This window comes from Zootoca vivipara, chromosome 4 (genome assembly GCF_963506605.1).
Source record: "Zootoca vivipara chromosome 4, rZooViv1.1, whole genome shotgun sequence".
Taxonomy (NCBI): domain Eukaryota; kingdom Metazoa; phylum Chordata; class Lepidosauria; order Squamata; family Lacertidae; genus Zootoca; species Zootoca vivipara.
The window spans coordinates 78,039,942-78,066,988 of NC_083279.1; the positions used below are offsets into that span (position 1 = coordinate 78,039,942).

The following is a 27,047-nucleotide window of genomic DNA, read 5'->3' on the forward strand; positions in this document are numbered from 1 at the left end:
GTGTTTGTGCTGTCTTCCTCCCTCTGGATTATGTGTTCTTATTATTCCTAATCCCCAGCCGTTCTTCTTTTAATCAGTCTACTCTCTCCTACTAAGATCCAACACTGGCGCCGATTCAGCCACGCACAAATCATACATCCACACTTGCACTCCTCCAGTGTACAACTCTTCCCGGCCCTCTGGCTTTCTGCCAGCTAAAGGGGCATTTCCAAAGAGACAGAGCCTGCTTTCCCCAATAGCACTGGCGCACAATGGAAATGGCATTTGCAACACCGACCGTGAGGTCAATGGGCATTGTGTTTTCCGGCATAATTTGCCTCATTGGTGGGCCATTGGGGGAAGTGGAGGCGACTATAAACAGCAGGCACCTAAAAGCATGGAGAAGATGTCGGAGGCAGGCAGGGCTTGTGTGGAAAGCTGCCCAAACAGATGCAAAGGAAGAATATCTCCATGAATAAATGAGAACAGAAGGAGTTGAGTTTCACAGCGAGGCAGAACCAAAATTTGAGTTTCACAAAAGGGGGCGAAGATATGGGCAAGATGCGGTTGTGTGCAGAATGTATTCATTTAAAAAATGAATTTCCCACCACCACTCAGAAAGGTTGACGGAAGCATTAATGCTGTGGAAAAGGAAGGCATTGCCGCTTGGACCTCCAGCCCAGGACTACAAGCTACTGAATATATGATAGCTTAGCATCCACCGCCTGAGGTAGACGGCTCACTTAACCTAATGATAGGGCTGGTCCGGCAATTGAACTGTCTCTTAAAGCATTCCATTATATTTGATTACTATTTTGTTGTTGTGTTGTTGCTTCAGTTTGGGTCCTTATGCCTTGCCCAGCTATCTCAAGAAGGTCTGACAAGAATGCAGAGTATTTAAAATGGTCCAGGTTGTTTGAATGAGCTTTTATTGGGGTTGTAGTCACCTAAATCATACTAAGAATGCTTTTATTGTATAGTTTTTATCCTTTTAAAGTTGTAAATTGCTTTGATATGCTTTAATGGTATAGGAATATCAGTCGTGTCTATTAATTTCAGTCTACTCTGAGCAGGACTGACATTAGAAGATTAATGGACCCAAATTAATGTTTTCTGTGCCAACTTTTAAACAACTGCTGAAAACTTCTTCTTTTTATTCTGCCAGGCCTGTGCAGGCAATGAAGAGTGCATCTTCCCACAATGGTTTGTTGGTTCTTAAAACGACAATGACAACAACAAACTTGCTTGCTTTTAAACCGTTTTTTTTTAGAATGCTTTTATTGTATAGTTTTTATCCTTTTAAAGTTGTAAATTGCTTTGATATGCTTTAATGGTATAGGAATATCGGTCGTGTCTATTAATTTCAGTCTACTCTGAGCAGGACTGACATTAGAAGAAAAACGCTTTAGGTTCAAATCTACTAACTGTAAGCCCGTTTGAATAGGTCAAAACCAAACGCAGAGCCCTTTTCTGTGGTTAGTTCCTTGTTTTTACTTCACTTTTCCATGTTCCTTATGTGTCATTTTTATCCTTTGGATTAGGATGTGGCTTTAAACCACAGGTAAGTGTAGTGCGGGTAAATAAATATACCTCAAACTGAGTACAAAGCAGGCATGTGGGAAGCGCAAATAAAGAACACAGCGGGAGACAGAATGTGGATCGGAAGGTGGCCCAGAATGAAAGCAGGCACCCCCTTTTATTGTAAAGTTTCAGAACTGTCAATGATTAACTAGAGGTGCATCCTTCATCCAATGACAAGTGGTCAACTCCAAAAGAGGTGAAATAAAAAAAATAAAAAAATTCCTTCAGTAGCACCTTAAAGACCAACTAAGTTTATATTTTGGTATGAGCTTTCGTGTGCAAAAGACCAACTGTGTATCTGAAGAAGTGTGCATGCACACGAAAGCTCATACCAAAATATAAACTTAGTTGGTCTTTAAGGTGCTACTGAAGGAATTTTTTTTATTTTGCTTCGACTCAGACCAACACGGCTACCTACCTGTATCCAAAAGAGGTGGTGTCCTTGCATAGGTCACATCCTGCCAACACCCCAAAACTCCACCATAGAGGAAGTGCCTGGTCCTCACATACTCCCCAGACCTCTCCCTGTCACATGCCTACTCCTTAAACATCCCCCTCCTCTCAATCCTGTGATCCTTGGGGTTTTTCCACCACTCTGCCATTTTCTCATTGTCTTTCTCCTCACCTGGGTCTGACCCTTCAGGTTTGGACTAGCCTCCCCTGTTCTAACCTGCTCTAACCGGTTCCATCAGGATCCTCCCAACTCTGGCCAGTCCAGTAGTGACCTGCTGCCCTCTAATGTCCCCCTGACCCAACTTGTGGATGCGTGTTTGTGCATACTGACGTACAGGAAGGTTTGCCAGCACTGTACGTTGTGTTTGACAGCTGAGGGTTTTGATAGCTAGCTTTTTATCTGATGCGGTTTGCCGACATCAATCTAAAATCAGTGCTACACAGGCACGACTTTATTTTCATTTTCCAGGAAACATTAACTATTTATTTATTACATCTATACCCCCCTTTCAGTCTCAGGAGTTCAATGTGGTGTACATGCTTCCCCCCCCTTTTAACTCAAACCAACCCTGTGAGGTAGGTTAGAGGTAGTGACTGCCGTAAGGTCACTAAATGAGTTTCATGACTGAGTGGAAGATTGAATCCTGGTATTTCCGGTCCTCGTCCAACCAGTACACCACCTTCAAGCCTATACTACTACTTATTATTATTATTTAAATTTGTATACACCCAAAGATCACAGGGCGGTTCACAACACTAATCAGGTCATATTGCATTGATCTTGTACCAGCGACTCAATGCCATTGCAGGTTACATTGGGACAGGCAGCGAACCTTTACAGAACACCGTCTCTTGAATTGTTTTACGCTTTCCCCACCTTTTACTCTTTTAAGCATTTTAAACAAGATTGTTTATGTTGATTTAAGTGTGTGTGTGTGAGAGAGAGACAGAGACAGAGACAGACAGACAGAGAGAGAGAGATTCTCATTGTAGAATGGCAGGATATATTAATGGCATTTAATTAGGTAAAGGTAAAGGGACTCCTGACCATTAGGTCCAGTCGTGACCGACTCTGGGGTTGCATGCTCATCTCACTTTATTGGCCGAGGGAGCCGGCGTTTGTCCGCAGACAGCTTCCGGGTCACGTGGCCAGCATGACAAAGCTGCTTCTGGCAAACCAGAGCAGTGTATGGAAACACCGTTTACCTTCCCGCTGTAGCGGTACCTATTTATCTACCCGTATATTCCGGCGTATAAGACAACTGGGCGTATAAGACGACCCCCAACTTTTCCAGTTAAAATATAGAGTTTGGGATATACTCGCCATATAAGAAATACGACCCGGCGTATAAGACGACCCCCGACTTTTGAGAAGATTTTCCTGGGTTAAAAAGTAGTGTTATACGCAGGAATATACAGTACTTGCACTTTGACGTGCTTTTGAACTGCTAGGTGGGCAGGAGCTTGGACCGAGCAACGGGAGCTCACCCCGTCGCGGGGATTCAAACCGCCAACCTTCTAATCAGCAAGTCCTAGGCTCTGTGGTTTAACCCACAGCACCACCTGCGTCCCTTGGCATTTAATTAATGGCACCTAAATTAATAATAGAACCGTGGAATTGCTGGAAGGGACTCCAAGGATCATCTGCTTCAACCCCCTTCAAGGCGGGAATTCCAACTGAAGAATCCCTGACAGATGGGCATCCAACTTTTCAAACCTCCCACCACCTTCCAAGGGAGTCAGTAGAATAAGGCAGTGACTGTTCCAATTCACCTTAGAAGAGGGGACAATTTAGATACCTGAAAGGTCAGGGTTCCAAATTGTACTGAGAACTCGACAAGTGGAAAGGCTCCCTGTTCCAGGCATTCACCATCCCTCTAATTCACGGGTGTTAAACACAAGGCCCGGGGGCCTAATCCGGCCCGCCAGACCTCGTCATGTGGCCCGCGTAGCCGCCGACAGTAGTTCTGGAGCCTGCGATTGGCCGAGGGTCAAAACCGGGGGCGGGGCTGCAGGCGGAGGCCGGGGCGCTGGAGCCGTGCTGACGGCCTTGGCCAGGGAATTTCAATTTCGAATGAGGCTGAGGGAGGCGGTGGCACAGCGGCCAGACGGGGAAGTGAGATGCAGGAGGAGGAGGAGGAAGCCCGCCAAGGAGGTAGGGAAGCCCTACAGGCGCCGCCGGCAAAGTTGGTGCCAGGACGGAGCAGCGCTGGATTTTTTTTTGGCGGGCTTTGCTGTTGTCTCCGAGAGCGAGTGAGGCGGCACTGGGGAGCCGCCGCCCGCCGCTTCCCTTCCTCTCCTCGGCTGCATCCGGGAGGTGGGCGAGTGAGCGGGCGAAAGGGACGTGGAGTGAGCCTGAGGGGGAAGCAGGCGAAGCGCAACAGCCGCTCTCTTGATGGAGCCGGGTTTCTCTTCCCTCTTCCCCCATTTTCTCCTCATAGACACTCGGGAGGGTGCCTGGCTTTTGCTCTGCCCCCCACCCCGAGCCGCCCTTTGGCTTCTCAGTTCCGGCGGAGCTGCTCCCCGGGGGGCGGCCGGGAGGGAGGCGGCGGCACGGGTTCCTGCTCTTCCCGCTCTGCCGCCGCCTCCTCTCAGCCCCTCGTGATGTAGGGCTCCAGATGGAGTCGCCTAGCGGTTTGAGTAGGTGGGAGGGGAATTTTTTTCGGGGGGGGGGAGGTTTTCAAGCCTCCTCTGCCTGAAGTCCGGGTAGGGAGAGGCGGCGGCGAAGACGACAACAGCGCGGGTGGGGGAAGAGCAGCTCTGAGGCAAAGATGCACATCCGCTGGGGCTGCCGCCGCCTTCCTCCTCGGGAAATCCGCTGCCCTCCCTCAGCGCGAGGGGAAGGGACTCTGGCGCTGAGGAGGGAGGATGCAAAAGCAAAGCAGGGAGTTGGCGCTGCACCGCATGTTCCTGCCCCTCTCCAAAGCATGGCATGGGTTGCAGTGTGTGGCATCCTGCCTAGCGGGGTTTGGGTGTGCGCAGGGCGGGAGAGGGAAGCCCTCTTTCCATCTGCAGGTTTTTAATCCCAGCAGTGGCTTTCTCCTTCCTGCCGAAGGTTTAGTTGATCCCCACCTTTTGTTCAAATTTCCCTCGTTTACATCCCCTCCCACACACGCGCCACGACGCAGGAATGTGATCCGCGTGGGGGCGGGAATGAGCTTGCATTATTACAAAAAACAGTAATAATTGAATGCAGTGACAATAATTTATGATAATAAAGAGTGGACACATAGTCCTACAGACACAACCGGCCCTTTGAGGGTGACCAAACTGCTGATGCGGCCCCCGATGAATTTGAGTTTGACACCCCTGCTTTATGGAGGGCAACAGGATTAGCAGAGCTAATAGCTGTATCTTTGCTATTTTAAGGTTGCTTTTTCTATTAATTTTATGCTGGATTGTGTTTATGCTTTTGGCTAATGCTTTGTGCTGGTTCTGCATTTTATGATGTTCTTTTATTGATCATATTGTACTTGTACTATTATCCTCAATTTCCTGCTCATAACAATGGCCTCCATTTTCCTTTTTTTTTTTTAACTTTCAGCTCTGATTCTTACACTGGTATCCAGTGCTGTGATTGGCTTGGGTGCACCAGAGATTACATGCCTTTTAATCAAGCGAAACAATATAATGTCAGGATCGCTGGAATCTTCACCTTCTCATGAGGTAAAAAGGATATGAACCTGTGTGGTCAGTGAAGACCAGCATCAATGATCTTCCTCTTCGTCCCACCAACTTCAAGATTCTTCTGGTTTAGGATTGAGGAATCTGGCCCTTCAGATTTCATTATTTTATTTTACACACACACACACACACACACACACACCATCATGGTTTACAAAAATAAAACAAAACCATTGTAAAATAAAAAAATTCCTTCAGTAGCACCTTAAAGACCAACTAAGTTAAGGTGCTACTGAAGGAATTTTTTTTATTTTGCTTCGACTCAGACCAACACGGCTACCTACCTGTAACTAAAACCATTGTAATTACCAAAGGCACATCAAAGCAGGCATTTTAAATATTCAAAGCTACATAAGACCAGCAGTAACCTAAAAACAGAATAAAACACATAGTCATGTCTACATATCTGGATATATGTTGCTAGACTCCCTAGTCCCATCAGCCCCAGTCAACATGGCCCAATGGTCCAGGATGTTGGGAGCTGCCGTCCAACATCTGGAGGGCCACATGTTCCCCATCCCAGTTTTAACTGAAAATGCCAGGACAGAACCTGCAACCTGCATGCAAAGTGTGTACTCTCTCATTGGCTCTTACCCACTTAGGTGGGTTGCTCTTAATATCTAATGATATTATTAGAGAAGAATGTTCACCTGTGTTTGTTCTTTACACTTAGGCAGGTGAAACTCAGGGAGGCATTCTGTGTAGGAGCTAGGAATGAAATGTCAATGAAATGTCAGATAGATAGATAGATAGATGATAGACAGATGATAGATAGATAGATAAGCAAGCCAAGAGATCCTTAGCATCTATGAGCCCACCAGTATCTGAAGAACCAGCTCTATGGAATCAGCTTCTCAATGAACTTAGATAAAGGCCTAGCAATTTGCTCTTTTCCTAATGTATGTTTCTAATAGGACTTTCCCTGAAGAAACAAAATTTAAAAAACTCCTTCAAGCTTCAGATACTATATGATGAAGTGTGCATGCACACGAAAGCTCATACCAATGACAAACTAAGGTGCTGCTGGAAGGATTTTTTATATTTTGTTTCAACTCCGTCAGACCAACACGGCTACCTACCTGTAACTTTCCCTGAAGAGTGGCTCTTCTATATTTGAAATATTATAGTTAAATGCTTTTAAGACCAGTTTCTAGACTGCTATGTATACATTATGTTAAATGCTTTTAAGATTAGTTTTTAGACTGCTATGTATACATTATATACAGTGTGTGTGTGTGTGTGTGTGTGAGAGAGAGAGAGAGAGAGAGAGAGAGAGAGAGAGAGTGTGTGATGGTGTATATTGCTTCAGAAACATTTGTTGGAAAGTGGTGAATAAATCCTTAAATATAATAAATGAAGCAGAGATGTTAAAAAAGACCAGTGTGGTAAAATATGTGTTTCCATCTCATGCAATACAGACTCAAGAAGACTGCATGTGTTCCCTGTATTATCAAAGCAGCAGGAATATCTATGAAGCAGCAACAGATTTCGAAGTTGGTGTGCTTGAAAATGTTGAAATTAAAGCAATAGTAAATATTTCAGAGAACATCACCTGTCTTTGGTTTTTTAAAGAGAACCAGACTGACTGTAATTCCTCTCTGGATTTGGAGAACAGGTAAGTAAAGAGATACATTGGGTGATGATTATGATAAAATTTCCTATTATTTGCTCTGGTTCAGAAAAGTGCTAAACACCTAGGGGAAGATTATACGAGCAGCCGGAGCTTTACTTGTAGTTTTTGCCTTAACTGTTCTCACTACTGAAGAGGCAATTCACAGTGACTTGCCTCTTCAGCAGAAGGAATAGCTGGATCAAAAGTCACAAGTACACGGAGCGTATTTTTCTTATATACTTATATGTCCCTACTTTGACACACAGATTTAATCTTTAAACCTACCAATTAAATTCACCTCAATTAAATACAAAGCTTTACTCGGGGCATACCCATTGAACTGAATGGATGTAGCTTAGCCATGTTCAAAAATTTCAATTCTGAGTAGAATTTATTTGAATGCCACCCACTCACTTTAGATTCCACTGAAAGAGGTTCACTTCTAACATTGTGGACAGAGGTTCTTTCTTAGGAAAGGGTGGTTTAGCACTCTTCACTTATTTGCTAGAAGTCAGAAACAACAGGTGGGGCGGGCACCTGCAACCACACATTCAGAGCGAAGCTGCCACATCAACCTGTCCAGTTTGCAATATTCCACAACAGTTACTGAATCTAGACATACGGTCTCTCTTGTGATGAGACAACAGCCATCACATATTTGAGCTGCAGGGGAATTTAAAAGGATCCCAGTACTGTACATTGATAAACTTCCGAAGAAGCATTGAACCTGGGACCTTCTGCATGCAAAGCAGGCTTTCTACCATTGAGCTATGCCCCTTTTCCAATTTCTCCACAGAATGATTAGTATGATGAGTAGTCTCAACCACAGGTTTTGCTTGCCTGCTTACTTGGTGTTGTCTTAGTTGTCAATTTTGTTCTGCTTCCTTTTACTTTCACACGAAGTTGGTGTTTTGTTTTTTTTAATGGATGCTTTTTCCCTATTGTGTAGGCATGTTGTTTCAAAGAAGTTTCCAAAAATTAGAGAAACACAGGCTGGAAATCACACGCTGTCCATTAAAACCGAAACCAATAATTACAGGGTGACATTTACAATTTATATAAAAAGTAAGTATGACATGGAGACAAAGGAATGGCTTGATCACAACTTGATGAAGGGGGATAGGGCAGAAACGGGTCCATGTATGATGTATGCCTAACTCTGAAACAGCAAAACCTGTTTGATTCTTCCCCCTGCAGGGATTTTTCCCTTTCCTTATTTGAATATTTCCCCCTCCCTCTTTCAGTTCTGGTATTGTGTGCTATTTTTCCCACGTCACTCATTTCATTTCAAGCATGGGTACATCATCCCTCTCAGGAAAAAGCTCTGAGCTACTCAGGGTCAATTGCATTTTTCAATGGTGGCTGGATTAATATCCCCCCCCCTTACGTATCAACCTAATGGGTCATTGTTGTGACTCCTCTAAGCTTCCTGCTTTGAGCCAGATGCATAGCTGCCAAGTTTTCCCTTTTCTCGCGAGGAAGCCTATTCAGCATAAGGGAAAATCCCTTAAAAAAGGGATAACTTGGCAGCTATGCAGATGGGAAGTTTAAGAGTATTTATCAACATTATATATTTTTTAAAAATGCAGGAAAGACAATTCCCTGTTTTGCTGAGGGTGGGGTTGAAGTGGGATTGAAACTATGTGTAAGGAATCGTTGCTTGTATGTTGATTCCATTCTCTCTCTCTCTCTCTCTCTCTCTCTCTCTCTCTCTCTCATGTGAAATTTTTCTTCGGAATTTCCAACAGCTTTTAAAGGGAAAATGGTTCAAAACTATAGGGAACTGTGAAGCTACTACAATCCTCTCTATAATTCCTTATATAAAGAGATATTTGTCTCTTTGTTGGGGAAGGGAGTAAAAAATGAGAGGGGGGGGTCACATATACAACATGCATTTAAAACACTTATACCACTTTAATAGCCATGGCTTCCCCCCAAGAATTCTGGGAATGGTAGTTTGTTAAGGGTTGCTGGGAATCATAGGAGCCAACTCTTGGGGGCCATGTGTGCTTGAGAACCCGCAACATTAAAATTGTGTGGGCCGGGCACCCGCAAAGTCAATGAGAAAAGCTAGCAGGCAGCAGCACTCATAGCTGCCAAGTCTCCCGTTTTCCCCGGGATATCCCCATTTTTCCAGCTGTTCCTAGCTGAAAAAATTGATTTTTTTTGTTTTTCCCCGGTTTATTCTGGCACAGCGGCCATTTTGGAACTGGGCGGAACATGCTCAGAAGCGACTTTTGATGCTGCTCTGCCCAGTTCCAAAATGGCTGCAGTGCGACTTCTGGCGCGGCGGCCATTTTGGAACTGGGCAAAGCAGCATCAAAAGTCACTTCTGAGCATGCTCCGCCCAGTTCCAAAATGGCAGCAGCGCTACTTCCGGTCTGCTATTTCCGGCCCGGTCCCTTATTTCTCTGACAGCAACTTGGCAGGTATGGCAGCACTGCCTCTGAGAGAAAAGCAGTTCAGCTCTACCTTCTGCAGCCAGCGAGTGGGGGGGGGGGGCTTGGATGCGGAGGCACAGCCTCTCTGCCTCTGAGTCCGAGCCCCTCCCTGCAAAAAAGGGTGCCTTGCTGGCTGTGGAGAGGAGGAGGAGGAAGAAGAGGATCTGACTAGAGTGAGACAAAATAGAACCCTCGACGTGAACAAAATGTCTAGCCTTTTTGTGAAAACAGCTAAAGAACTTCAGCATCTCCGTGTACAGCCGGTGCAGAAACGTTATTCATGTGAATTTGGTTGATAGAGCTTTGTAAATATTGACAAACAATGCACTCTCTCACTCCCTCTCTTGTGAAATGTGTTTGTTTGTTCTGCGTTTGGATGAATCTTAAGGCATCAAGACCAAATTTTCCATGACGGTTCTTGAGATCACCTTCTAAGTTTGTATATAACTAGGTGCCATTTTGAAACAAGATGGTGGACTGAACTGTTCAAAACTGCATTGATTTCAGCCATTGATATAAAAACTGCACTGGGTTCTTTTGGGGGGGGGCTTCTTAGAGTTCCTGACCAACACTGGCTACAAGACTGCTAGTGCTCTGATAAATGAACAATTGATTGATTGATTGATTGATTTATTATAAATAATAAAAGTAAAATACTTCCATGAATAAATAAATAATAAGGAATTCTTGCATTGTTTTCAATAGAAAGCCCAAGAAAGCCACATTTTATACTAAATAAGCAGCCAGAAGTTACTGTAAGCTGCCTATCAGAAGGATATCCTAAACTAAAATTTGAATGGTTTTCTTGCAAGATCCCTGATGAAAGGTAGGTCACCTGTTTTGCTACCAACCCTGCCATGGTTTCTTTTCTTTTCCTTTCAACTTTACATTCAGATTGGACATCTTCCTACTGAGATAAGACTGCATATGCACCACAAACATGCAAGATTGATAGGCTGTATAAAAGGGAAAATACAGTAATCTGATTCTCCTTTTGTTTTGTAGAATTTCATGTCCAGCCACTGAAGTTGCAAGCTTCTTGCCCCCTCTCCTCCCCCCCCAAAAGCCCCCATTCGGAAATCAAATATGTATATGTAGTGAGAGGAACCAATGTTTTAGCCAGTGCCTCGCTACTTCTAAAATGTGAGCAGCATACAGATCAAAGAAAAATTCAGAATCCTGTTTTGAACCACCCTTCTCTTAGAATCTCATTCTGCACCAAAATGCCAAAGACCTGCTCCAGATTTCACAGGAGGCTTTTGCAGTTTGGACCAGCAGGAGCCCGTTTTTGGAGTTCCCTTGATTCATACTTGAGTCGTAACGGCAGCAGTGTTATCGGCTTTGAACACGTGGCCTTTTGATGTTCTGTTTTATAGCTGCAGACGTTCTAATGCCGCCCAAAGTGAAGACAGGGATGGAATACAACAGGTCCAGCTGAAATTACGAGACAACGAATTGCTCTTTCGACAACATGTGTGGTGTTGTGCAGTTAACGAGTTTGGAAAAGTCTGCACCAAACTCTATACAATAGGTAAAGATACTAATGTGTTTATCCGTTTGGACTTTTTAGCCCCTTTATTCATGCTAACAGCACCACTGCTTTAATAAGACCCAGTGTGGTCTTCCATACGCTTGTTTCATTAGACAGGTTTGTGGAGCGTTTGCCATCAATATTTCCTTATGAACAGAAGGGAAACAGAAGGGAAACCTGCTGTTGAACTCTGACTCCCCTCAACCCCATTCAGTGTGGTCAGGGATCAAGAATGCTGGGGTGCTGCAGACCAGCAACACCTAGAAGGCCACAGGTTTGCCATCCCTGCTCCACAGGGTTTCTCTTTTTGCTATCTGTCAGTGGAAGAAAAATGCCTGCAGAAATATAATCAAGTACAAGTTTGGGCAGTCTAAGGATCATTGTGGTTCAACTGCAATCCTTTCTTTTTTTTTTAATAATTTTTTTATTGTTTTTTTCTAACATACACATAACCATACATTTATAAAATGCAAATTAGGCCAAATAACATACATAAACCATTACCAAACAAATATTTTCATGCTCCCATTCCCCCTACCTTAATACCCAATTTTGGTTCTGCCGAACCCAGCTTCCCTTTCACTTCACATTTAGTTTTACAATTTATCTCTTACATTTTCCGCTTTTCTTTTAGCTAATTTTCAACAGTCGCCTTCTTTATCCATATTTTATACTTAACACTCTATTTCCTGTTGTAGGTATTATTTCAAACCTGTTAGTGTCTTTAGAGTCTTGCAATACGTTTCCAGATATTCCACAAATTTACTCCACTCTATTTGTACTTTTTGATCTCTCTGTTCCCTTAACTTCCCAGTAAGTTTGGCCAGCTCTATATATTCAACCATTTTTACCCTCCAATCCTCTACTGTGGGGATATCCGCGGTTTTCCATCTTTGCGCCAAGACCATTCTGGCCGCAGTGGTGGCATACATAAATATTTTCTGGTCTTCCTTTTTGATTTCCCTTCCTAACAATCCCAACAGAAACATTTCCGGTTTCTTGGGAAACGTATATTTTAGAATATTTTTTAACTCATTATATATTAGTTCCCAAAAACAACTGCGATCCTTTCTTGTTAAATCGATTTGATCTCTCATGTCCCGTAAGATCCCCAGTTCTTGGTTTTGCGATGCATAGCCAATGCACCACCCAAATCAGCTTTTATACTTCCATTCCAGTTACGGATTTTGACGGGCATAAAACATGGAGCTCCAATTGAAAGGGTGAAATTGCAGCCTTACTGGTGCAAAGCATTGCCTGGCATTGTTTCTCTTCAATTGGGGAAGGGCAAGAAGAGAAGACTCTTTGCATGGGAAGGGTTCCTGGTTCAGTCCCTGGCATCCAGCCCATATTTCTATGTGAACTGTGAAAATAATGTCATTTTTTGTTGTTGAAATGGTTTGTGTTTACGTTCTGTGCCAAAAAACATGTGCAAGATCTCTTATTTAAAGTGTTCAAGAAAAAGAATTTATTTATTTAAATGTTTTGGCACACTTCTTCATGACACTATGAGTTGGAGGGGAAAGGAGCCCTGATATTTGCAACAATTTAAAATGGTTCCTCCTGCTCCAAGTCACTTATAGTCTAAGTATTGACGCTAAGCACTCTAGAATTGGTTTCTTTCCTTCCTTCCTTCCTTCCTTCCTTCCTTCCTTCCTTCCTTCCTATAATGTATTATTTACATGATGACTGATTAAAAAAACATCATCAACCAGCCCTCCTTACTCTCATGAAGACCTTTTTCTGCCCCTCCCTGGGAAGTGCAGATTTTATTTTCATGGAATTACAGAATTGTAGAGTTGGAAGGGACCCTGAGGGTCATGTAGTCCAACCGCCTGCAATGCTGGAATCTGTTGCCCAACATGGGGCTCTAACCCACGACCCTGAGCTTAAGAGCCTCATGGCTCTACCAACTAGGCATGTACACCAGACCAAGGCAGAGCACTAGAACCTGTTCAACTTTCCACTGCCTATACCTTCAGCAAAAGCAGCCTGATGCTTTGCCTTCAGCTTGGGTCCAAGTCTGTGTGTAAGTGTCCACTTAGGATGACTTTGGGATTTGGAAACTAGTTGATGTAGGTGTGTGTTTAAGGCCTGCTGTGTTTAGTTCTGAGGTTGTATTTGTGTTCATTCAAAATTCTATTGGTGTTTTACTAGGGCCAGATCATTTTATTCAGGTGCGTTTTCTGTTGATTTTGGCATTCTAAGCTGACTCTGTTTTAATTATCTGCTCTGTTGCTGCTTCACATTAGCATTTAATTGTTGATCATTTTATTGCATTTTGAATTATGTTAGCTTCTAAGCAGTAGTTTGGTAAGTAGAAAGGGATAGTAGTAGTAGCAGTAGTAGCAGTAACTATTATTATTATTTGCTGGTATTGGTTTTTAAAAATAAATAAATAAATACATTTTATTTGCTGGTACAGTGGTACCTCGGTTTATGAGCACAATTGGTTCCGGAAGTCTGTTCATAAACTGAAGCGTTCATAAACTGAAGTGAACTTTCCCATTGAAAGTAGTGGAAAGTGGATTAATCTGTTCCAGACGGGTCCGTGGAGTACTCAACCTGAAGCGTACTTAACCCAAAGCATGGGTGCAATTGGTTCCGGAAGTCTGTTCATAAACTGAAGCGTTCATAAACTGAAGCGAACTTTCCCATTGAAAATAATGGAAAGTGAATTAATGCATTCCAGATGAGTCCGCGGCGTTCGTAAACCGAAAATCCGTAAACCGAGGTGTTAATAAACCGAGGTTCCACTGTATTGTTGTTTTATTTGCCGGTATTATTTTTATATTTCAGATCTAAGTGTACCAGGAAGCCCTATGCAGGAATTCTTTCTTAAAACAGGAGAGCCATTGCTTTTAAGATGTCTTGGTATATCTGGTGATTATAACTTTGGAATGAAGTGGTATTCTGAAAGCAAACAATTGACTCAGGTACCAAGAGGAACCCATTTTCCTGTCAGCACTTACTGTAGCCTTATATTAAAAATACTAACTTAAAAAAAACCCCTGTGTATCTCTTGTACCTGTACAGCTGTTCAGAAAGCGGTGAGAAATCTCACTGCTTTCCTAGTGTCTCAAAGCTTCAGGACCACAGTCAGGGAGAATTCCCACATTTCTAACACTTCCCGGTGCCGCTTGCCAAAATACCTGCTTGCTAATGGTATTTTCAAGACTCTTGCCTAACCCTGGTTCTGAAATAAGCACCATATTAACGTCATAATAATTATTTTAAAATACTGAGTTGGACCCAGACTTTTGATTCGACCCACTGAAAAGCTGATGAGACCTCCATTAGCCGTGATTCGCTAAATTCCTATGGATTCCAGTAGTTCTGAAGCTTTGCACAGCTCCACACCACAAATGAATGTCACCATCTCTTAAATACTAACTTTTATGTTTTTGGTTCTTTTTTTTTTAAAAAAAAAAATAGGGCATATCACTCGAAGGAAGGAAGAATTTGAACTCCAAGAGGGTTAAGACGCAATATGCATTTGTTCCCACAATGGAAAAACAGAGTCGCAGACATTTTAACTGCTCATCCAAAGAACTTGCTGCAAATAAGAGTGCTTTGGTTACAGTTTTAGGTAAGTCATCCTATATAATAAAGTGCAAGTGTCTCTGCATCCAGTATTCCCTGTGTCCCTGGGTTTGCACTACTGCGCATGTGCCCCACAGACACAGGGATTGGACACAGAGACTTGAAGCATACACACACACGCTCTCCCCACCCCCACCCCTCTGCCTACCGTTTCCCTCACAGTCCTCAGAAGAATCGTGGCCTTCTCCTGGGCGCCCGCTGGCCAGCTGAGTTCAGCGGAGCGCCCCGACGAAGCGGCAGCTGTGAGAGGGGCCAGTTGCCCCCCCCACGCACTGCCGCTGCAGAAAAAGGCCGAATCGCGGCCTTCTCCTGGGTGCCCACTGGCCAGCTGGGCTCAGCGGAGCGCCCCAATGAAGCGGCGGCCGTGGGAGGGGCCAGCTGGCCCCCCCACGCGCCGCCGCCGAAATAGGCCGAATGTTCTAGCGCCCGTTTAGTAAACAGGCTGAATGACACTAGTCTGTCATATAAAATGTTTGCATAGGAACATAGAATGCTGCTACATGTTGAACCATGTCTACATCCCATTGAATTTAACGGGGCTTACTCCTGGGTGAGGTTACTATTGCAGCCTTAGATGGCTAATAAAATAAATGCACGGATACACAAATAGCACCTTCCACACCCTTCATGCCTGTTTCACGTGTGCCTGTTTCATTGCATTTCCTATGATGGAATTTACAACATGAGAATGATGTATAGTCCAGGATATTTTGTTTTTGTTTTTATGTGTTAATGGCATTTATATGTCACCCAATAAGAGTGTTTTCTGGCTAGCGTGCAAATAATACAATATTAATTTTTTTATCATATAAAAATCCCAGCATTAAAAAATCAGCACAAACATTTCAGCCACAGAGAGTTAAATAGCATCAATGAATAAATATTTGCTGGCTCAGATTGGCTGAGAATCTTTTATTGCCTTAGAAATCCTTGTCTGATTTCAAGCCCTCGAAGAAGGAACTGTGTTGCTCTGACAGAGCAAGTGTGCTTGGCACTGAATTAATATTCTGTTGAGGAATTAAGCACCTATCTTGCGACCTATCAAGTGTTGGTTGCTTCTCAGTTTAGGGTGAAAATTATTGTGCATAAAGGCTAAGGATGCGGGGGGGGGGAGAATTTGATACAGTTCACATTTAAAAGTGAATCTACCCAATTCTCACTTTCTGAAACAAAATGAGAACCAAAAACCCAGGCACCCTTCGAAAACCACACTTCTCCAAATCTTGCGATCCAGTTCTCTAGCCAAGTAATATGTACAAAAATGCATACACTGGGGCAAAGTGTGCCTTAAAAAGCATGTAATCTGGACAATGACGGACCAAAATGCATTATCCTGGGGGTGGGGGTGGGGATAGGCTTTGCGAAAATGCATTCAAATGTACATGTTAGGAGAAATTCATTAAATAAATTACAAACAGATAAGGATATGTGAAGAACTGAAACTGTCAGGAAGGGAAATTGACAGGTCCCTCCCCCCTCCCCCCCTAAAAAAGTGGATTTTGACATTTAAAGCAATGTCAAGGGTCAGGCTGCATGAAGAACCATCTCCTCTTATGTGAATCTGCGCATCTGATGACATTGCCTTTTCATTTTGAAGCAAGATTGGTGGCTAAACGTGAGAGGGCTTTTTTCTGACCACATCCATGCCATACACTTAACGCACATGGCTTGCCCCAAAGAACCCTGGGAAGTGTATGTTACCCCCAACAGTGCTACAATTCCCAGCACCCACAACAAACTATGGTTCCCAGGATTCTTTGGTGGTAGTAAGGTGCTTTAAATATGCTTTAAATGTATGGTGTAGATGTGGCTTCTGTGGTGGGGCCCTGCATATGCCCCAATAATTCAGGTTATCTTCCTCTTTGCTCCTTTTCTGTTGGTAATTGAAAACCATCCTTTTAAAACAAGCTTCTGATTCCGTTCCTGCTGCATGCATTGATTGCTACTGTCAGTGTTTGGGTTTTGGCTTTTTTGTCTAGAGTTTTTTGCTTTGTTAATTTGTATTTTGAGGATCGGATTATTGTTGCTTTTAGCTTCCTTTTTTATTTGTAAGCTGCTTTGAGCAACCCCTTTGTGGAAGGGAAATGCAGGGTATAAATTATTTCTGAAAACATTTTCATTTTAAATAAAAAAATATCACAACATCAGTTTGATATATCTTTCAACAGATAAGGGTTTTATCAATTTCACCGATGCAAAGGAAGATTTTGAAGTTGATGTGGCGGGAAAGTGCCTTGAAGTCACACTAATAGCATATCCATCAATTAGATGTATATGGATGTTTTCCCAGATGTCATTTCCTTGTAATCAGACTTACACAGATGCTTACAGGTAATTAACTTTCTTTGAATGTGCTTCTGTTGTGTGTAATGACTTGCAGCCACTGTTTTCTGCACCCTTCTGAGTCAACAGGTTTAGAATCGTTCTGCATATTTGTTTCCCGTGTTTTGTACCTGCATTGCCACAATCTCTGGTTGCCCCAATTAGATAAAAAGGCGATTGAAAAAGACCCTTAATGGTTCTCGTTTTAGACAAAAATGCACTGCAATCACCCCATGCTCTGCTCACCATCTCATGTTGCACATTGTATTTCTTCAGAGTCAATGCAGCAGAAAACTCAGGACATATATAAACCACCATCAATGGTGTCTGCAGGAGGCCTTCAGTCTTGCAGTGATCAATTGGCCATACAGTGGTACCTCTACTTACGAATAACTCTACTTACAAATGTTTCTACTTACGAATAGAGCTACGTCCGCCATCTTGGATGCGGTTTAGATAGGATTTTTTCTCCTTACGAATTTTTTCTCCCAATGCATTCCTATGGGATTCGACTTACATTTTTTTTCCCGACTTACAAATGTGCGTTCGGAACACATTAAATTCGTAAGTAGAGGTACCACTGTATAAGGGATGAGAGGATCTTTTCATTATTATAGTCTGAAGCTGTATATATCTTGCTTTAGTACCCCCATCCCACCATAGCTGCCAAGTTATCCCTTTTTTAAAGGGATTTTCCCTTATGCTGAATAGGCTTCCTCGCGAGAAAAGGGAAAACTTGGCAGCTATGCATCCCACCCGTCCAAAAATCAATTGACCCATTTTGTGTACTTGCAAGAACACACATCCATTGATTGCTACTTTGAGGCAACCACAAGGAGACACTAATTATTATTATTATTATTATTATTATTATTATTATTATTATGTATACCACCCTTCTTCCAAAGATCACAGGCCAGTTCACAACATAAAAATTCAAAATGAGAACACAAAATACATAATAAAACACAAAACCCATCCCACAAACACTGTAGAATGTTAACCAGCCAAAGGTTATAGAGAAACGCTTTTGCCTGGCACCTAAAGATTTGTAACAAAGGCTGTGCTTGCTCTGTACTGGATCCAAAGCTGTGACTAACATGCGTAAATCCATGGTAGAGCATCTTTTTTTGGATGCAGAAAGGTCCTGGTCCAATCCCCAGCATCTCCAGGTAGGGCTTCCTGGAGGGCCCTGTCTGAAACCCTGGAGAGCTGCTGAAAGGCAGTGCAGACATTGCTGAGCTCAGTGGACCAGTGGTCTGATTCAGTACAGGGCAGCTTCCTAAATACTATTCAAAGAACAATATGAATATTCACTGTGATGGTTGCGCTGTCTCCCATCTTCAACTATAAATCCATAGGCACAGCACAGACCACCTGAGTGAAGCTCGCAAACTACTGGTGGTTCACGGACCACAGTTTGAGAGCCCATGGTCTACACCAGTGGTCATCAACCCCTGGGCCATGGACCGGTACCGGTCCGTGGATCAATTGGTACCGGGTGCCCAAGGAACATTAAATACAATTAAATTAAAATTATTAAATCAAAACAATCTAAATAAAATATAAACAATCAACGTCCCCCCCCCTCAGCGGGCCGCAGTAAAATTACCAAACGTTGACTGGTCCACGACGATAAAAAGGATGGGGAGCACTGGTCTACACTGATTGGCCGAATCCCTATAGGGTTTCAGGAAGGGGGTCTTCTCCCAGCCCTCCCTGGAGATGCCAAGGATTGAACCTATGCAAAGCAAATTTTCTGAGCCCTCCGAGCACAGATCTTCTGGGATGGGGGAGAGAAGCCATTTCCCTGCTCAGAGTTGCCCACTGCCCCAGCTGCATTTCTTCCCAATGGATAAAAGAGGACCTATATCTTTTCCCTGCAAGGGAGAAAAGTGGCTAGGATGGGAGGGGATACGCCAAGCAGATCAATAGTTGCTCTCCCTATCCAGTTCTCTGCTCTGCCTGAAGCCAAATGGAAAGTAAATTTCCACACAACACTCTCTGTTTGGGCTTTTGATTTCGAGCCACACCACAATGGCTCCAATCCACCTACAACTTCCTCTCAGCTTTTCCAGAGAATGTTCTGAGTGCCCTTTGGTTTTTTCTGTTCCCTCTTTGTAAAATAGAAGGTATCTCTCCGCTCACTTTCACTTCCCCAGGATTAAACCAAAAACGTATCGATGTCTATTGCAAGCCTTCCTTTATTTTCAAGCAGGCTGGCTGAAATTCCTGCACTGAATCGGTCTCATGAAACTGAAATTCATGTATAAATGCTACTTGAGTCCCTACATTTTATTACCCTTTTACGTATACTAGCCATTTGTTACATCGGAGCCCGATTATATGTCACATCAGCCTTCCCCAACCTCCAGATGTTGGACTACAACTGCCACCATCCTATACTGGCTGGGGATGAGGAGTTTTGTAGTCTGAAACATCTGCAGGGCACAGGGGTGGGTAAGGCTGCCTTCCGTCAGTCACACTTTTCTATTTTTAAAAAGGAGCTTACTTCAATCGGCCTCTTTTATTTTGAACTGCAAGGGAAGAGGGTGGGTGGGAGAGTTTTGAGACCAGTGGGTGAGTGGGTGAGAGGGGAGAGGAATTTGGAGGTTGCAATAGTGGCGTCTTATGTAAGATGAAAATCATGAGTCACTGAGATCCGTTTCCCCAAGACTCCCTGCTTGAAACCCTGCAGAGCTGCTGCCAGTTCGTGTAGACAGTACTGAGCTAATTGGAGCAGTGATCTGACTTGGTACAAGGCAGCTTCCTATGTTCCTAAATCACTGGCAACATTTGTTAAGTACAATTTTTGAAATATTTAATACAATTAATTAACATGTTGCGGTATTTTGTATTTGGGTTCTGTCTGTTCTGCATTGAAACCGAGTAGTATTATATGTCTTCTTTCTCTTCCTCTGTAAAGTACAAAACAGCTATTTATAAAATATGACGCAGGGTGAGATTCTGTAGCGGTGCCCAAAGTTGCCGGATAAGAAAACATAAACACTGGCACATCGGTACTTGAGCATCACTCACCACCAGCAACAGAAGGATGTTTCTCCCTGTTTGTTGTTGTTTTCAAGGATGTCTGTAACATACTTAGATTTATTTCTGGTCCATTGCAGAAATGAATAATGTCTCTGAAAATTGCTGTTGCAGGATACACTGAGTAGCTAAAGGAGGGGTTTCCCCATCACTGAGCTCCTAAATGTTATTTGTGCAGGATGTTTTTCAAATGTTGCTGTTCTAAAGGATGCTTTGCAGTCTTATTTTTGCCCATCTGTCCAAGACAGCCCTTCCACAGCCAGATCTCTTCTTCAGAGTTGAGAGGAACAGATTCCTCTGGTACTGTTGTGTGCTTAAACACTATTTTTGAAGTGGCAGGTATACAATTATGTGTACAGCCATTCTTCCCTGGGAATCATGGCTGTGATAGGGAAGTGATCTATGGCAGGCGCCTTCCATAGCCCAGCTTTCCCTTGCTTCAAATGGAATCATGCTGGAAGGTTGCAGAACCAGCTTTTCAGATCTCGCTCCATGGCAGAGAAAGGCACCTGGTAAGGGCACTTTCAAAGGGCTTTCAATATGTGACATTGCCGCTGCAGTTGCTGAGGAACACAGAGCTCCCTATATGTTGTTGGAACCCTGACCATTGGACCACCCTCTAAGAACAAGAGGCTGGACCAGGTGGGCCTTGGGCCTGATCCTACAGGGCTCCTTGAAGTGACGGACATACATTTTTGGGGTCCTGAAGCTTGGACAGTCATGGGGGGCCCCTTCACAGCCAGCAACAAGGTCAGGGTAACCACTGTTATCTTCCTCCATGGCAGATCACCACATCTTAACAACATCTGTGCTACTGACTCTCAAACTTTGGGGTTGTTAAAATGTAGACACACAAAAAATTAATCAATTTGAGTTGGGCAACGCAAATTGGGTCTACTAGACCCAACATTTTAAAGCAATGTAGACTAAAGTCACCTCTCTGGGATTAGGGCCCCTGAAGCTTAAGCTTCGTTAGTTTCATCATTTACCTGTCCCTCCTTCTTTGTATGGCTGGGACTGGTGAGAGCTGGACTCCACCAATATATTGAGGATCGCAGGATCCCCTGCCCTATCTTTGCCCCAATCTTTGTGTGGTTGTTCTTACTGGACTAGAAAACCCATAACCTTAGTAGAATGGGCACTGATCCCAAAGGAATTTCTTCTGTTAGTTGAGGCAGTAGCTGGTGGCATGGTGGAGTGGTGTCACTTACCTGACCTCCTGGCAGATGAGTTTTTGCTGCTTACAGGGAGGAGAGAGGAAAGGACAATGTTGTGGGGAGTGCAGCATGGTGCAAATGTACCACAGAGCCAATCTAGTGCTTCTACTCGTGCATATTCACTGCGCCCCCTCCTTCTCCTTCCGATAAGCAGCGGTGACTCACCTGCTTGGAGGTCAGGTAAACGTCTCTGCCCTACCATGCTGTCTGCTACTGAGTTGATGAACCTCTTTCCAGAACTAGTGCCTTCAAGGTGAGGGCACCGTTCCTATTCATGGAAGAACTATGTAGCTTGGCCATGATGCCATATTGGGTTCTTATTCTTTGATAGCTGCCTGGTTTGGTTTTAAAAAACAACCACCTTTTAAATTGCAAATGCATGTGGATACATTCTTGAGTGACTCTTCCTTCCTTCCTTCCTTTGTGAAACAGCATCTCTTCAAAATTCTGTGACCATAAGGACCGACCAGGGGAATATGTGTTCTACGCAGAAAATGACGATTTGTCTGTGAGCAGGACATTAAAACTCTACGTGAAAAGTGAGTTTAAAAGAGAGAGGGAGGGAGAGAACAGTTTGGAAATGCTTGCCTCCATGCTGCTGTTGCTTGTTTGTTCTTCATGCGAGGGCTGGGAGACAAACGCAATTCAGTTTGCATTTAAAGCTAAACCCACCTTATTCTCACTTCCTGAAAGCAAAAACACAGCCGTCCTCTGAAATTTGCACTTTCTCTGAATTTTGCAATGCCATTCTCCAACTACGTAGTGCATACATAAATGCATCATGCAGGTTAAAGTGTGAAAATAAGAAAAGGGGGGGGAGTGCATTGTGTTATGGGAAATTGCTCTGCAAAAATGTGAATACTTAACCAACTACAGTTCCCAAGATTTTTCAGAGGAAGCCTTGTGCTTTAAATGTACTTTGTGTATGCAGCCCAAGAGAGGCCTGGCTCAAGGATAGAGATACCCTCATCCGTAGCCTTGCATCGAATACCCTCCAACACTTTGAAGCCAAAATCTGGGACACAAAATCTTCCCATTTTTTTTTATCATGAGAGCATGGTGGCCATTTTGGTTGCCATGATCTCATGCAATTCCGTGCTGCAGCTCCCCCCAAAAAAACCACTTTTGGGGGCACAGCACCCCAAAACGTGCTTTTTGCGGCACAATGTGAGATCATTGTCCCCAAAAGCACTTTTTTCAGGGGGGGGGATTGCACCACAAATTCACACAAGATCACAGCACCTAAAACATCTGCCTTTCTCTCATGATAAAAACCAGGATGTTCTGGTTTTTCCAGGACACTTGCAGCATATGCCATGTCCAATTAAAGGATCTCACATTGCTAGGTTGTGAAAGACCAATGCTTGGAACCTGGGTAAACAACTGCTAGTCCAGATTGACAAATCATGAGTTTGATGGACCAATTTGTGTTTAATAATAATAATAATAATAATAATAATAATAATAATAATAATTTATTATTTATACCCCGCCCATCTGGCTGGGTTTCCCCATCCACTCTGGGCGGCTTCCAACAAAAACATTAAAATACACTAATTTCTTAAGTATTAAAAGCTTCCCTAAACAGGGCTGCCTTCAGATGTCCTCTAAAAGTCTGGTAGTTGTTTTTCTCTTTGACATCTGGTGGGAGGGCGTTCCACAGGGCGGGTGCCACTACCGAGAAGGCCCTCTGCCTGGTTCCCTGTAACAGCGAGGGAACCGCCAGAAAGCCCTCGGCACTGGACCTCCGTGTCCGGGCAGAGCGATGGAGGTGGAGACGCTCCTTCAGGTATACTGAAGGTATAATCCGCTTGTCCTAATATTCTGCCCTGTGCTTGCACCCAAGACTGAGACAAGAACAAATACCATCTCCCGATTTTTATTTCTTGTTTGTATTTCCTCTCCTAGAACACCTAGAAGCCTGCTCCTTTCTAACAAACATAGCTTGTTTTTGAGGCCAAATCCAGGCTGTCACTGTTTCTGGGTGGGATTCAATCCCATGCCAGCGGATTAAAGTCACACAGTTCAAATGGATTTGTGAGGTTTTGTGCGACACTCCCATTTCCCATCCCCAGTCAGACTTTTTGCTATAAGGAAAATGATGGAGGAAATGCACTGGAAAATGTGGGATGAGACTTACTGTGGCACAATGTAATCTAACCTCCCCACTAACAAATCAGAATAAATGCTTATTAAATAGCCAGTTTCATCTAATCTCCCTGCAAGCAGATCAGGCTGAATGCTGAGCAACAGGGCATCTGGAAGCGCCTTAAGGAATTGTGCATTTAAAGTCAATATTTGTTACCTATTGGGGGGGGGGAGGTAACGGACTCCTAGATGGTTAAGTCCAGTCGAATGCGACTATGGGGTGTGGAGTTCATCTCTACTTTCAGGCTGAGAGCTGCCGTTTGTCCGCAGACAGCTTTTCTGGGTCATGTGGTCAGCATGACTAAACCGCTTCTGGTGCACAGAACACGATGACGAGTGTCAGAGCACATGGAAATGCTGTTTACCTTCCTGCTGCAGTGGTACCTATTTATCTACTTGCGCTGGTATGCTTTTGAACTGCTAGGTTGGCAGAAGCTGGGTCAGAGCAACGGGAGCTCACCCCATTGTGCGGATTCAAACTGCCAACCTTACGATCGGCAAGCCCAAGAAGCTTGGTGGTTTAGACCACAGCGCCACCCGTGTCCTGCAAGTCATGTATTTATGGGGAGGCTCAAAGTATAGGGAGTCTTGTTCTGATGAAGTTCAGGAATTCTTCTTCTAAAGTGCTCTGTGCTGTTTTGCTGTATCTTTTGCAGGGAAACCTGTTTTAAAAATGTACAAGACATCAACTCAGATTTCGTGCGCCGCTGAGAGCAGGCCAGCAGCAGCTTGGGTCTGGAGACAGTGTTCTGACAAGAAAACAAAGTAAATAAAGATGTTGATGGCCCTTTCCATGAATGTTAGTGGCTGCATTTTTAAAAGCAGCTGAGATGCTGTGGTGTGGTTTAAGATTCTGCAAGAAGTTCTGTTTGTGGCACCAGCAAAGATCCCTTTCATCCAAGCTCCCCCTTTACCTGTGCTACAGCTGACATCATATATGGTTTCCCACTCTTGTTCCAGACCATAGTATGTTTATCTAAACACGTGTTAAATACAAATGATCTGTGAGCTGAAAAAGCTAAGTGATCAGGTTCTCCATTCCTACACAGCTACTGAAAGAATATTAAGATATATGTAGCACACACTTCTGATGATGCCCTTGACTTTCTAGATGTTTGGGTAAACAATGAAAAATGTAAATGGCTCTCTTCTCCCCACAGTTGCACAGAAATCACGGGTGGAATATCAAACAACACGTATGATGGAAATACTTTTGGTTTCCAGATTGTCAACAGCACTTTAGATCTCTCGGAAGTAGAAGACAGATTTTACGTAGAGTGCTGTGCCAACAATTCAGTGGGCTTTGACTGTGAAACAAGCTTAATTGAAAAAGGTATTGTACGGAGGTGCCTGTAAAGATGGATTTGGTAGTTTGTGTAAGGAGGAATAGCCAATGTGGTGCCCTCCAGATGCTTTTGAATTGCAGCTCCCATTAGCTTCAGCCAGAATGGTGGATGGATGATGGGAACTGTAGTCCAATAACATCTGTGACATGTTGTGGAAAAGGGGAGAGGTTTGCACTTTCTCAGGCAATTGGCAAGAATTGCTTATATGCACCAGCTGGATTTTAGAGTCCCAAAGAGATCTGCCCACATGGAACTTTGAACAAACTGCATTTTTCCTAACCTGACTTTGAATTTCAAGACCCAAGTCCTTTGCCTCTGATTCCATGATGTGCTGGAACCACGGGAACGCCACCTTTGGGTTGCTGAGTTGTATCTTGTCTCCCCACCATCTTCTTTTTGTGCTATGCCTTCATGGTAAACACTAAGACAAGTCACAGTTTGCATTTTACAAGTGGGAAACTGAGGTTAGAAGATAGCGGTTAGACCAAGGCTTCACAGTGATACCATGGAAGCAGTGGGTGGGACTCACTTAAAGCTGGATCTCTCAAATTTAAATATAAATGACTGTTCAGTTGGAAACACACTGACCTCTAAAGAATAATACTGTGCTCACCAAAAAAAAAGGAAGCACAACAGGTTTTAATCTGTCTCATTTATGGGTATTGTGTGGTGGTTTGTTTTAATGTTGTTATTAGCTTGTTTCTATGAATGACTCCAACATCCTTCTATTTGCTCTATGGGAGCCACATTATAATGCAAAGCATGGGTTCCATGCTAAATTCCATGGTATGTAAAAATATATTAAAAGTTTGTAACTTCAGAAATGAGTCCTATGGCACCCTGAAGACCAACACATCTATTGTGGCATGAGCTTTTGTAGATAAGACCATGTTTCATCACATGTGCAAAGTCATTTTATCTTTAACAATACAATGGAGTGCTTAACAACCCACCTCTCTTCAAACTGCAGGAGAACATCCCCTGTCCGATAACGTTGCATTATATGCAACAGCTGGATTCTGCTTTTCGGTCATTGCTGTGTTGTGCGTCTTAATTTGCCAAAACTACAAAAAGGTAACAGCTGACCACCGACGTCTGTCTTTTCCACTTTGCTCTGTTACCTTGAATGTCCTTTTCACTGATCCTCTTTTCCCATTCCCCTGTAGCAGTCGAGATACAAAAGCCAGCTGCAGATGATACAGATGGTTGGACCTTCTTCTAACGAATACATCTACGTGGATTTCAGCGAGGTCGAGTATGAGCTCAAGTGGGAGTTTCCCAGAGAAAATCTGGAATTTGGTGAGCTTGGCGGCACTCATCGTAAGATTAGCAAGCACATCACCCAACTGCAAGATGAGGAGGGCATGTTCATTTCCCTTTTTCTTGTAGGGCAAGAACTTGGTTCCGGTGCTTTTGGGAAAGTGGTGAATGCCACGGCATATGGAATTAGTGAAACAGGAGTGTCTGTCCAAGTTGCAGTCAAGATGCTAAAAGGTAGCCTATCCATGTATATTGTAATGCAGGGATGAGGAATCTGTGGACTCCTTTATAACTGACTATTGGCTGTGTTTGCTGGGGAGGATGGGAGCTGGAGTCATAGAATCATAGAATTTTAGTGTTGGAAGGGACCCCAAGGGTCTTCTTGTCCAACCCCCTGCAATGCAGGAATCTCAACTAAAGCATTCAGGACAGATTGCCATCCAACCTCTGCTTAAAAGCCTCCAAGGAAGGAGAGTCCACAACCTCGCTAGGGAATTTGTTCTAACAATTTTCACTGTCAGAATGTTTTTCTGTATGTTTAGTTGGAATCTCCTTTCTTGTAACTTGAAGCCATTGGTTCAAGCCTCCAGAGCAGGAGAAAACAAGCTTGTTCCCTCCTCCATGTCACGACAACCCAGAGTTTGTGACGGGCCCAAGGTCACCCAGTGAGTTTTCTGGCTGAGTGGGGATTTGAACTCTGCTCTCCCGGGTCCTGGCCTAGCACTCTAACCACTACACCACACTGGCTCTCATCTGGAGGCCCACAAGTTTCACGCTCTGGCTATAAAGACTGTAACCTGTTCTTGATTTTGGGGGGAGCCT

The 27,047-nt window shown here is 43.6% G+C and overlaps 1 protein-coding gene across 4 annotated transcripts in view; it reads left to right on the forward strand.

Moving 5' to 3' along the window:
- Positions 1-27,047, forward strand: part of FLT3 (fms related receptor tyrosine kinase 3) — a 53,986-nt gene that overhangs the window by 11,249 nt on the left and 15,690 nt on the right. For 3 of the 4 annotated variants that reach the window (XM_035116308.2, XM_035116312.2, XM_035116310.2), the window contains exons 2-15: positions 5,558-5,679; positions 7,116-7,312; positions 8,259-8,374; positions 10,456-10,576; positions 11,127-11,281; positions 14,081-14,217; positions 14,717-14,870; positions 17,053-17,215; positions 21,904-22,010; positions 24,276-24,384; positions 24,780-24,952; positions 25,936-26,039; positions 26,132-26,264; positions 26,355-26,459. In XM_035116308.2, the coding sequence (XP_034972199.2) occupies positions 5,558-5,679; positions 7,116-7,312; positions 8,259-8,374; positions 10,456-10,576; positions 11,127-11,281; positions 14,081-14,217; positions 14,717-14,870; positions 17,053-17,215; positions 21,904-22,010; positions 24,276-24,384; positions 24,780-24,952; positions 25,936-26,039; positions 26,132-26,264; positions 26,355-26,459 (1,896 nt within the window). The remainder of the gene's footprint in view (positions 1-5,557; positions 5,680-7,115; positions 7,313-8,258; positions 8,375-10,455; positions 10,577-11,126; positions 11,282-14,080; positions 14,218-14,716; positions 14,871-17,052; positions 17,216-21,903; positions 22,011-24,275; positions 24,385-24,779; positions 24,953-25,935; positions 26,040-26,131; positions 26,265-26,354; positions 26,460-27,047) is intronic. The other variant, XM_035116309.2, reaches the window with a different exon arrangement.